The 12500-nt window shown below is 33.8% G+C and overlaps 1 protein-coding gene across 5 annotated transcripts in view; it reads right to left on the bottom strand.

Annotated features, from left to right (window-relative positions):
* LOC147466384 (uncharacterized) overlaps positions 1 to 12500 on the bottom strand; it is a 19658-nt gene that overhangs the window by 656 nt on the left and 6502 nt on the right. The window contains exons 4-11 of one of the 5 annotated variants that reach the window (XM_086535572.1): positions 7497 to 7595; positions 5162 to 5260; positions 2083 to 2360; positions 1802 to 1876; positions 1173 to 1295; positions 637 to 753; positions 424 to 483; positions 6 to 89 (exon numbers count right to left, since the gene is read on the bottom strand). In XM_086535572.1, the coding sequence (XP_086391698.1) occupies positions 6 to 89; positions 424 to 483; positions 637 to 753; positions 1173 to 1295; positions 1802 to 1876; positions 2083 to 2360; positions 5162 to 5260; positions 7497 to 7595 (935 nt within the window). Of the gene's footprint in view, positions 1 to 5; positions 90 to 423; positions 484 to 636; positions 754 to 1172; positions 1299 to 1801; positions 1877 to 2082; positions 2361 to 5161; positions 5261 to 7496; positions 7596 to 12500 lie in introns of all 5 variants that reach the window. The other 4 variants (XM_086535571.1, XM_086535574.1, XM_086535573.1 and 1 more) reach the window with 4 other exon arrangements.

Raw genomic sequence — 12500 nt, 5'->3', positions numbered from 1 at the left:
GTTACCTCGGCTTGCGTCAGCTGCTCCTCCATCTCCCTCACCTCCGCCCTCAGCTCCCGAATCTTCCTGGCTCCTTCTTCCAGACGATCCTGTGTGCGAAAGGGGCCAGAGAGATGACGTGCAATCTCCTCCTGTCTCCACTATGCCTGTTCTTCCTCTCATTCACTCTCTTTCTCTCTCTCTGTGAAAATGTATTTCTCCCTCACCTTCAACCTTTCCCTCCTTTGTTCTAATTCCTTCTCTCGCACTTTATCTTTCTCCCAACCTTCCTTTCTTGAAGTTCTGTCTAAAGCATTAACATCATCCTCAGTGCAACTACATTTACGTTAAAAGCACTAATATCACCATTGAATTTAATTCTCAGAATTATTATCACCCTCAGTGCAATGCATCATAAGTCATAAGAATTAATATCATCCTCACTTTCGCATCCTCGCCCTCCGACCTGTTCGTCGCGTTCCCAACGTCTGCTGTGTGTTGCTCCTGTAAAATAAAGGACTGTCACGCCTTCTTAAATGGACGGATATTGAACTATGTGGAAGTACATGTGTGTGAATACAATACTTCTTCATTGTTTCTCTCCTTATTTTAGTCACTTTCTCTCTCCTCCTCTCTTTTCTTTCTTCTTACTCTTACCTTTAGCTCTCTGATCTCCCTTTCCTTCAGACATAGGATATCCTTCAGTTCGCTGTTTTCTGCATGCAGATTAGTCACCTCAGTCTCCATCCTACTCCTCTCATGTCCTTGCTCCTCCTGTAAGAGAAGACCACACTGTAGGGATGTCTCTGTCCTAAAGGCTTGAGGAGAAGAGCAAGGCATCACAGGCAAAGCAAGTGGAATCGCACGATCAAGCAATAATCTCGCTTCGACAAATAAAATCGCTTTTAAAAAGGGGCTAATGCATTTTGGAAGCAAAGAAAATTGCTCATCGTGTTCCATTTCATTTGCACAAATCCTGCAACCTTTTCTCTCTTCGTTTGGAATAGTTGAGGTTCACACCTACAAGGACTTATTCAGGAAGCTCCAGGTTCTCCAGACAACAAGCTACTAATAACACAATCTATCTCACACTAACTCTCCTCTTTCGTAACCATTCTTCTATATCTGTCCCTTTCCTCTCCTCCTTTCTCTCTGTCATTTCGTCCCTCTTCCTCGCTCTCTCCTGTGCATACCTTAAGTAATACAATCTCCTCTTCCTTCTTCCTCAGGTCTTCCTTCAGGTCTCTGGTCTCCTTCTGTAGATTCACTGTCTCGCTACTTTTCGCACTGATCTCTCGCTCTCTCTGCTCTCTCTGCTTCTGGATGAGTATAGAAGAGGTATCTTAAGTACTCAAAAAGACAAACGAAATGAACTTTCTCTCTAACATTACCCCCCCCTCTCTCTCTCTCTCTCTCTCTCTCTCTCTCTCTCTCTCTCTCTCTCTCTCTCTCTCTCTCTCTCTCTCTCTCTCTCTCTCTCTCTCTGCTCATGTTGTTGCTCATAATTGCTTCGCTCATGATAACAAGCATCTCCTTCCTGACATTGTCAGAGGATGGAGGGAAAGCTGATAACCACAAGATAAGGAGATTGGAGTCGTAAAAGAATAAAGCAGATCAAATACTTATAAAAGATTAGCCGTCACCAAAACCCTCACATTTTGCTTTGGGTTTCATTCTATTTACTCCCCTAGCTATGGATTTTAGAAATGTTTTCTTTGATTGCTATATTTCCTGTCATTCCACTGATTTTTCTCTATCTTTTTATTATTATCAAATCAAAATTATTTCTATCTTTTAATTCATTTTCTCTCCAAAAACTCACCTTAAGCACTTGGATTTCTCTTTGCAATCTGATCCTTTCCTTCTCGGTTGCAACCCAACCTTGTGCCACATGAGTCTGAAAGTGATCAATATTCAACAGATAAATGCATTAGCATGTTATGTCTCATTATTAAAAAAAAAAAAAAAAAAAAAAAAAAAAAAAATCCTTTTGTGATTTAGTAACAGTGCCACTCAGTAACCATGGCACTGCCCATGATGCACAACTTTGAAAACCAATGGTGACAGAGGAAGGACCACAGTCTGACCAATACAATCTATTACCATGGACACGCTTTGGAAAAGTTCCATGCCACGGCTCTCTGTGGAGGAAGATCTCGGCATCAAGTCCTGCGGAGTCCTTCCTCTCTTGTTCTTCTTGTACGTGGAAGCCCCAAAGTTCGTCAACTTGAATATAGCGAGGAGATGCCCTTGTGAAGCTGCTTTGTGGAGGGGCGTGTCGCCTTCACCATCTGCAGCGTCCACGTCGGCCCCGCCCTCCCGAAGGACTTCCAGCACTGCCGTGTGTCCCTTCCAAGCTGCCTTGTGCATTGCTGTCCGCCCTGAAGGTAAACTTGACTGTAGAACTTGTCAATGTTTAAATGTTGCTCTTTAATGAAACACTTGTTTCATTTTCTTATTTTCATTTTTATTCAAATTTGTTCAGAAATAAGTGAGATGTGAATGTAATGATATAGGTTGTAAATATAATGATAAAAATATGATATATATTTAAGAATATATTATATAAATCAAGATATATATATGATGATGAAATATAACAATAATATTAATGACGACAATATATATATATATATATATATATATATATATATATATATATATAGAGAGAGAGAGAGAGAGAGAGAGAGAGAGAGAGAGAGAGAGAGAGAGAGAGAGATATGCATATATATATATATATATATATATATATATATATATATATATATATATATATATATATATATATATATATATATATATATATATATATATATATATATATATATATATATATATACATATGTGTATATATATATATATATATATATAGATATATATAGATATATATATATATGTATATATATATGCATATCTATATATAAATATAGATATATATATATATATGTTTATATACAAATATATATATTTATATATAAATATGTATATTTGTATATAAATATGTATATTTATATGTAGATATATATATATTTATACATAAATATATATATATATATATATATATTATATATATATATATATATATATATATATATATATTATATATATATATATGCATATATATATATACATATAAGGAGAGAGAGAACTGAGAGGGATAATGAGAAGAGAAATAAATATGATGAAGTGTGGGAGAAGGAGAATTATACAGAAAATGAAGTGACAAAGAGTAGAAGAATTATATAGAGAATGTAAAGTGACAAAGAATAGGAGTAGGAGAAGGAAAATTGTACAGAAAATATAGTGACAAAGAGTAGGAGAAGGAGAATTATACAGAAAGTATAGAGTGAGAAAGAGTAGGAGAAGGAGAATTATACAGAAAGTATAGAGTGACAAAGAGTAGGAGAAGGAGAATTATACAGAAAGTATGGAGTGACAAAGAGTAGAAGGAGAATTATACAGAAAACATAGTAACAAAGAGTAGGAGAAGGATAATTATACAGAAAGTATAGAGTAACAAAGAGTAGGAGAAGGAAAGTTATGACTGGAATGGTTCTGAGACTTGCGAAGATAAAAATGAAAAAGAAAACTGTGGTGATGATGTTAATGAGAATCAAAATGAGAAGGGAACTGAGGTTAGGAATGAAAATTTCAATGCTAATTTGAATGGCAACAATTATTATAATCATAATGATTATGATATTAATGATAATAATGCTAATTAAAATATTTATGATAAATACAAGCAAAAAGGAAAGCTTATGAATAAGCATGAAATGACTATAGAATGAAATGAAAGGGATGGAAAATGATGAAGAAAATGAGAGTGGAAACAAAATCAGGAAAGTATTCATGAATGAGAATCATCATGATTTTAAGAATGATTATGATCATTATAATTTTAATGCATATTCTAATGGCAATGATAGGAATTAAAATAATAACCATAATGAAAATAAGGATCTCATTATACTTCTATCATTGTTTTTGGAATTAGTATTATCATTAACATAATATTTATAATGAAAGAAATTATGATATCAGTCATAAGAATTATCAAAAAATAATAATGGCCATTCTAACTAGTCTGATATTAATATTGATAATAATAATGATTGTTATTGTTATCTTTAATGTTTTTATATAATTATAATCAATGTTATTCTTAGTCATCATTATCATTATCATCATTATTATGGTTATTTTATTAGTATTATCATTATTATAATAATCAAACAAAATAGGTAATATCTTTTTTCGTATCAACTTATATTATTGATATTTCATTTGGATATGTTATCTTTGTATTTAGCAAACCTAACTTAAGTTGCGAGAAAAGGTATTTTGTGAAATTAATGCTAAGTAGTGCATTCCTCTTAACAGCACCTGCATAACCATGTTTGTTGCAAGCAAGCTGTGAGCAGACTTGGGTGTTTGCAAGAAGGAAGAACAAGGAAGCCATCGTGTTATCCTCATTGTCATTACCATCATGATTTACCGACACTTGTACTATGAGTGATAAAGACTTCACAACTACAACAAGAGCATGTACAAGAACAAGAACAACAGGATCATCAGCAAAATTATCAATGATGACAAGAGGAAGGATAACATATGATAATAATTTAAATAGAAATAGGAATAATAAGAATAATTAAAATAATGATAATTCTAACAATAACAATAATAATAATAACGGCAATGATATGTATAAAATCATATATAAGAAAAATAGAAGTAAAAATGAAAATCATATCAATAATGAAAAGAGTAAAAGAGGAAGAAAAAAGATGAATGATGAAAAGTGACTATTACAAAAGAAAATTCTTGAAATAATAATAATAATACAAATGTAATTGTAATAAATGATAAGATATGAATGTACAATAATAATGAATATTTGTATGATAATAATAATCATAACCTTGAAATACATATGACAAATGATAATGAATATATAACATTTACAAATAACTCAAATTAACAACTAAAACTTAAGGAATGGATAAATAGAAAAGAATAATAAATGATGAAGGAATAAGAAAAGCTGATGATAGAGGTATCCTTATTAGATCTGAATAATAATTGTTATAAAATTCCATACAGACAAAGAAGAAAAAAGAAACAAAAGCAAAATTCTTCTGGTGCCTTTAAGAAGTCACTCGCTTTCCAATCGCCTTACCATTCTTAGTCTTGGCGTTCACTTCTCCGCCCTTCTCGAGGAGCGTCTCTGCAACAGCATGATGGCCGTTCCAGGAAGCACAGTGTAAGGGAGTCCAACCTGAGGGAGGAAGATGCTTGTGTTAGACGTCTGTTTGTGAGTAATGAGCGTGAGAAGGGAAGTGAGGATGACAATGCGAAGGTGAATGAGAGTGAGAATGACAATTAGAAGGTGAATGTGAGTGAGAATGACAGTAAGAAGGTGAATGCGAGTGAAAATGAGACTAGATTTTAGGAATGATTAAGGTGATAAGGATAAGGGCAAGGAATAGTATGAATATTTTGAATATTAATAAAATTGCAAATAATAAGAAAGTTACTGAAAATAACAATTAGGAAGAGGCATAGAAATAAGAAGGAAAAAAAATGCGTATGATTATAAGAAGGAATATTTGAATGAAAAAGAACGTTTGATAATCATTTATCAAAAAAAACAAAAAAAAAAAACTATATTACTATGATAATTATTGTAATTTTTATTGTTTTTATTATTATATTTACGAAGACCATTTCAATAATAACAGTAGTCATGATAGCTATAATGATAGCAATGGTAATAAAATGATACAAACATATCAATCATAATGATAGAAATATTGGTAAAGACAATTATGAGAATAACATGAATAATAATGATAATGAGGAAGATAAAAATAATAAAGAAGATAATAATAATGATAATTCTAATAATAATGATAATCATATAATATTAATAATGATAATAATGATAATGAAAATATTAATGATGATGAAAATAATAACAGCAATAATGATTTCTAAAAATGATAATAACATAAAAATAATCATTATCATTAAATATAATCATTATCATTAATGATAATTACAATTCATAATAAATTTATAATCATTTATAATCAATATTTAAAATATTCATTATAATAAGAATTATCATCATAATCAATAAATATTATTTCCATCATTACTGTTATTACTATCATTATTCACCTTCCAATCACCATCATTATTATCATTATATCATTATCATTAGTTCCATCATTATCATGAGAGTGTTATCATCAGTATCATAAAATATTTCCTTCCTTAATATTTGTGGGGTTTTCTTGCCACATTCGTGCAGTAAAGATAAATATTATATTAAAGATAAACATTCGTGCAGTAAAGATCAATATAAATAAGTAAAGATAAATATAAGATATTCGTGCAGTAAATAAAGATGTTCTTTAGCCATTGAAACACGTGGTGTTGTTGAGCGTCTGCTAATTTATTCAGAAAATCATATTGATATAAAATGATTAACACTTCTGTTTCAATGCAGTTAAAATATATAGTCTTCATAATGGAAAAACATACACCTGATAAATGGTGTAACATAAACAAAACATGTCTTTCTTGTAGTAAATAAGCGTAAAATAAAAAACATCAAATATTGGTGGAACATGGGAGACATTACGTATGTCAAAGAAAACGGACCCGCCGTTCGGGGGGACTTAACTAAACTTTTATATTTCTAAATTTATTACTATCATTATTCATCATCACCATTATTATTATCATTGTTATCATAAATATGTCATTACCATTATCATTAGTTCTATTATCATCATGAAAGTGTTATCATCAACATTATCAGTGATGATTACTTTATCATTAATATTGTTATCATTACCACCATTACATTATGAAACTTTTCATTATCATCATTATTGTTGTTGCTTTTGTTGCCATTACTTTCTCCATTATCATCATTGTCTTTGTCATCACTGACAAAGACCTCGCAACAACACCACCAACAAAAGCATGTAGGAGAACAAGAACAGGATCACCATCAAAATAACAATAATGAGAAGAAGGATGATAACAATTGATAATTTAATAGAAATAGGAGTAATAATAATAGTAATCCTATTGAAATAATAATGATAATATGAATAGCACCATTGATGATGAGGATGATCATATTTCTTTTAGATAATCATGAAAATAATAATGATAATATCAATAATAATTAAGATGATCATACTTATTATTATCATAATTATTATAACTAATCATTATAACATTTATAGTATAAAGAAATATAGAAAAATCTATTAATTTCTATTTTATAAAATAATCTATGAAAATATTTTATTGAAAAATTCATTGAATAAAGAAATAAATATCAATAAAAATAATGATAAATGATGATAAAGATTCCCTTATTAAATTATAACAACAATTGTTATAAAATTCCATAAAGACAAAGATGAGAAAAGGAACAAAAGCAAAATTCTTCTGGTGCCTTTAAGAAGTCACTCGCTTTCCAATCGCCTTACCTTCATCATCCTCGGCGTTCACTTCTCCGCCCTTCTCGAGGAGCGTCTCTGCAACAGCATGATGGCCGTTGTGGGAAGCAAAGTGTAAGGGAGTCTCACCTGAGGGAGGAAGATGCTTGTGTTAGACGTCTGTTTGTGAGTAATGAGCGTGAGAAGGGAAGTGAGGATGACAATGCGAAGGTGATTGGGAGTGAGAATTACAGGAAGAAGGTGAATGTGAGTGAGAATGACAATGAGAAGCTGAATGTGAGTGAGAATGACAATGAGAAGCTGAATGTGAGTGAGAATGACAATAAGGTGAATATGAGTGAGAATAAAAATGAAAAAGTGAAAGTAAGTGTAAATGAGAGTTAAAAGGTGAATATGAGTGAGAATGACAGTGAGGTGAATGTGAGTGAGAATGACAGTGAGAAGGTGAATATGTGTGTGAGAGTGACAGTGAGAAGGTGAATGAGTGAGAATGACAATGAGGGGAATGTGAGTGAGAATGACAGTGAGAAAGTGAATGTGAATGAGAATGACAATGAGAAGGTGAATGTGAGTGAGAATGACAGTGAACTGAATGTGAGTGAGAAGGAAAATAAGGTGAAAGTGAGTGAGAATGAATATGAGAAAGTGAATATGAGTGAGAATGACAGTCAGAAGTTGAATGTGAGTGAAAATGATAATGATAGTAGAATGTGAGTGAAAATAACAATGAGAAGGTGGATGTGAGTGAGAATGAAAATGAGAAGGTGAATGTGAGTGAGAATGACAATGAGAAGGTGAATGTGAGTGAGAATGACAGTGAGAAGGTGAATGTGAATAAGAATGACAGTGAGAAAGTGAATGTTAATAAGAATGACAGTGAGAAGGTGAATGTGAGTGAGCATGACAATGAGGTGAATGTGAGTGAGAATGACAATGAGAAGATGAATATGACTGAGAATGAAAATAAGGTAATTATGAGTGAGAATGACAATGAGAAGGTGAATGTGAGTGAGAATGACAATGAGAAGGTGAATGTGAGTGAGAATGAAAGTTAGAAGGTGAATGTGAGTGAAAATGAGAAGTTGAATGTGAGTCAGAATGAAAATGAGAAGGTGAATGTTAGTGTGAATGACAATGAGAAGATGAATGTGAGTGAGAATGAAAATGAGAAAGTGAATGTGAGTGAAAATAAAAATCAGAAGGCAGATGTGAGTGAGAATGACAATGAGAAGATGAATGTGAGTGAGAATGACAATTAGAAGGTGAATGTGAGTGAGAATGACAATGAGGTGAATGTGAGTGAGAATGACAATGAGAAGGTTAATATGAATGAGAATGAAAGTGAGAAGGTGAATGTGAGTGAGAATGACAATGAGAAGGTGAATGCGAGTGAGAATGACATGAGAAGGTGAGTGTGAGTGAAAATGACAATGCGAAGGTGAATGTGAGTGAGAATGATAACGAGAAGGTGAATGTGAGTGAGAATGACAATGTGAAGGTGAAAGTGAGTGAGAATGATAATGATAAGGTGAATGTGAGTGAGAATGACAGTGAGAAGGTGAATGTGAGTAGGAATGACAATGAGAAGGTGAATGTGGATGATAATGATAATGAAAAGGTGAATGTGAGTGAGAATGACAATGATAAGGTGAATGTAAGTGAGAATGACAGTGAGAAGATGAATGTGAGTGAGAATGACAATTAGAAAGTGAATGTGAGTGAGAAAGACAATGATAAGGTGAAGGTGAGTGAGAATGAAAATGAGAATGTGAAAGTGAGTGTGAATGACAATTAAAAGGTGAATGTGAATGACAATGACAGTGAGGTGAATGTGAGTGAGAATGAAAATGAGGTGAATGTGAGTGAGAATGAAAATAAGGAGAATGTGAGTGATAATGACAGTGAGAATGTGAATGTGAGTGAGATTGACAATGAGAAGGTGAATGTGAGTGAGAATGACGGTGAGTAGGTGAATGTGAGTGAGAATGATAATGAGAAGGTGAATGTGAGTGAGAATGACAATGAGAATGGGAATGTGAGTGAGAATTATAATAAGAAGGGGAATGTGAGTGAGAATGACAATCAGAATGTAAATGTGAGTTAAAATGATAATGAGAAGGTGAATGTAAGTAAGAAGGACAATGAAAAGATGAATGTGAGTGAGAATGACAATGAGAAGTTGAATGCGAGTGAGTATGGCAATGAGAATGTGAGTAAGTGAGAATGACAATTAAAAGGTGAATGTGAGTGAGAGTGAGAATGAAAATGAGAAGGTGAATGTGAGTGAGAATGACATAAGAAGAAGAATACGAGTGAGAATGACAATGAGAAGGTGAATCAGTGAGAATGACAATGAGAAGGTGAATGTAAGTAGGAATGACAAAGAGAAGGTGAATGTGGATGGGAATGAGAATGAAAAGATGAATGTGAGTGAGAATGACAATGCGAAGGTGAATGTGAGTGAGAATGACAATGAGAAGGGGAATGTGAATGAGAATGACATGAGAAGGTGAATCAGTGAGAATGACAATGAGAAGGTGAATGTGAGTAAGAATGATAGAGAAGGTGAATGAGTGAGAATGACAATGAGAAGGTGAATGTGAGTGAGAATGACAATGAGAAGGTGAATATGAGTGAGAATGACAATGAGAAGGTAAATTTGAGTGATAATGACAGTGAGAAGGTGAATGTGAATGAGAATTACAATGAGAAGGTGAATATGGGTGAGAATGACAATGAGAAGGTGAATGTGAGTGAGAATGACAATGAGAAGGTGAATGTGAGTGAAAATGAAAAGGTGAATGTGAGTGAGCATGATAATGAGAAGGTGAATGTGAGTGAGAATGAAAGTTAGGTGAATGTGTGTGAAAATGAAAAGGTGAATGTGAGTGAGAATGATAACGAGAAGGTGAATGTGAGTGAGAATGACAATGAGAAGGTGATTGTGAGTGAGAATGACAATGAGAAGGTGAATGTGAGTGAGAATGAAAAGAAGGTAAATGTGAGTGAAAATGAAAAAGTGAATGTGAGTTAGAATGATAATGAGAAGGTGAATGAGAGTGAGAATGAAAGTGAGGTGAATGTGAGTGAAAATGAAAAGGGGAATGTGAGTGAGAACGATAATGAGAAGGTGAATGTGAGTGAGAATGAAGGGAAGAAGGTGAATGTGAGTGAAAATGAAAAGGTAAATGTGAGTGAGAATGATAATGAGAAGGTGAATGTGAGTGAGAATGAAAGTGAGAAGGTGAATGTGAGTGAAAATGAAAAGGTGAATGTGAGTGAGAATGATAATGAGAATGTGAATGTGAGTAAGAATGAAAGTGAGAAGGTGAATGTGAGTGAAAATGAAAAGGTGAATGTGAGTGAGAATGAAATGAAAAAGTGAATGTGAGTGAGAATGACAATACGAAGGTGAATGTCAGTGAGAATGACAATGAGAAGGGGAATGAGAGTGAGAATGACAATAAGAAGGTGAATATGAGTGAGAATGAAAATTAGAAGGTGAGTGCGAGTGAGAATGACAATGAGAAGGTGAATGTCAGTGAGAATGATAATGAGAAGGTGAATGGAATGAGAATGACAATGAGAAGGTGAATGTGAGAGAGAATGACGATGAGAAGGTGAATGAGTTAGAATAAAAATGAGAAGGTAAATGTGAGTGGAAATGACAATGAGAAGGTGAATGTCAGGGAGAGTGACAATGAGAAGGTGAATGGGTGAGAATGACAATGAGAAGGTGAATGTGAGTGAGATTAAAAATGAGGTGAATGTGAGTGAAAATGACAATGAGAAGGTGAATGTGAGAGAGAAAAACAATGAGAAGGTGAATGAGTTAGAATAAAAATGAGAAGGTGAATGTGAATGAGAATGACAATGAGAAGGTGAATGTGAGAGAATGACAATGAGAAGGAGAATGAGTTAGAACAAAAATGAGAAGGTGAATGTGAGTGAGAATGAAAATGAGAAGGTGAATGTCAGGGAGAATGACAATGAGAAGGTGAATGAGTGAGAATGACAATGAGAAGGTGAATGTGAGTGAAAATGACAATGAGAAGGTGAATGTGAGTGAGATGACATTGATAAGGGGAATGTGAGTGAGAATGACAATAAGACTGAGAATGTGAATGTGAATGAGAATGACAATGAGAAGGCGAATGTGTATGAGAATGACAATGAGAAGGTAAATGAGTGAGAAAACAACGAGAAGGTGAATTTGAGTGAGAATGAATGTAAGCCACTGATTTTCGGACTATTACTGTTATTTGATTGTTATACAGTCTTTGTAATAATAGTTCCTTAAGGACACTATTCCCTAGTGACTAGCGGAAGTACTGACCGACACCTGCTTCCTGCCGTGACCTTTCACCTGGTCACAGCTGACACACTCACACGTGTACCGAACCGGAAGCATCATTAAAACCTCTTCATTGACCAAGTACATCTTATATGTTATAGCAGGATGAATCTGTAGACATCTCCCTCCTTCTCACCTTCATTACCATTTGATAGTATGTGTATTTTCATTGCCGTGTAACATTCAATAGTCTGCTTCCGGTCCCTTCAGCTGTTTCCGTTGTGAAATAGCCTTAGGCGTAGAAAGTGACTCAGGCTCTGTACTTAAAGGACACACAAGGAACCCAGGAGAGACAGATCAGGACAGAGAGGTCAGACAGACAGACAGACTAGAGCGAACAGCTCTGACCTCTGGCCTTCGGCCAGAGTCTGGTGTGATTAATAGTCCGCAATTAAGACCGTGGCACGTGAACGTCTGTCTCTTAACCACCGCCCTACAACCAGGGCATCGAGTGGTTATAACAACTGCTCTCAGTGGTGGGTTATAACTAGTGCCAGCTAGTGGTTTACAATGACAATGAGAAGGTGAATTTAAATGAGAATGAAAGTGAGAAGGTGAATGTGAGTGAGAATGAGAATGAAAATGAGAAGGTGAATGTGAGTGAGAGTGAGAAAGATAATGAGAAGGTGAAAATGAATGTGTGAGAATGACAATGAGAAGGTGAATGTAAATGAGAATGA

The sequence above is a fragment of the Penaeus japonicus genome, unplaced genomic scaffold, assembly GCF_977035675.1.
Source record: "Penaeus japonicus unplaced genomic scaffold, GWHDUDI00000001_assembly GWHDUDI00001399, whole genome shotgun sequence".
Lineage (NCBI taxonomy): Eukaryota > Metazoa > Arthropoda > Malacostraca > Decapoda > Penaeidae > Penaeus > Penaeus japonicus.
Note: the sequence above shows the minus strand (reverse complement) of the source record. Positions and strands in the feature narration are given on the sequence as shown.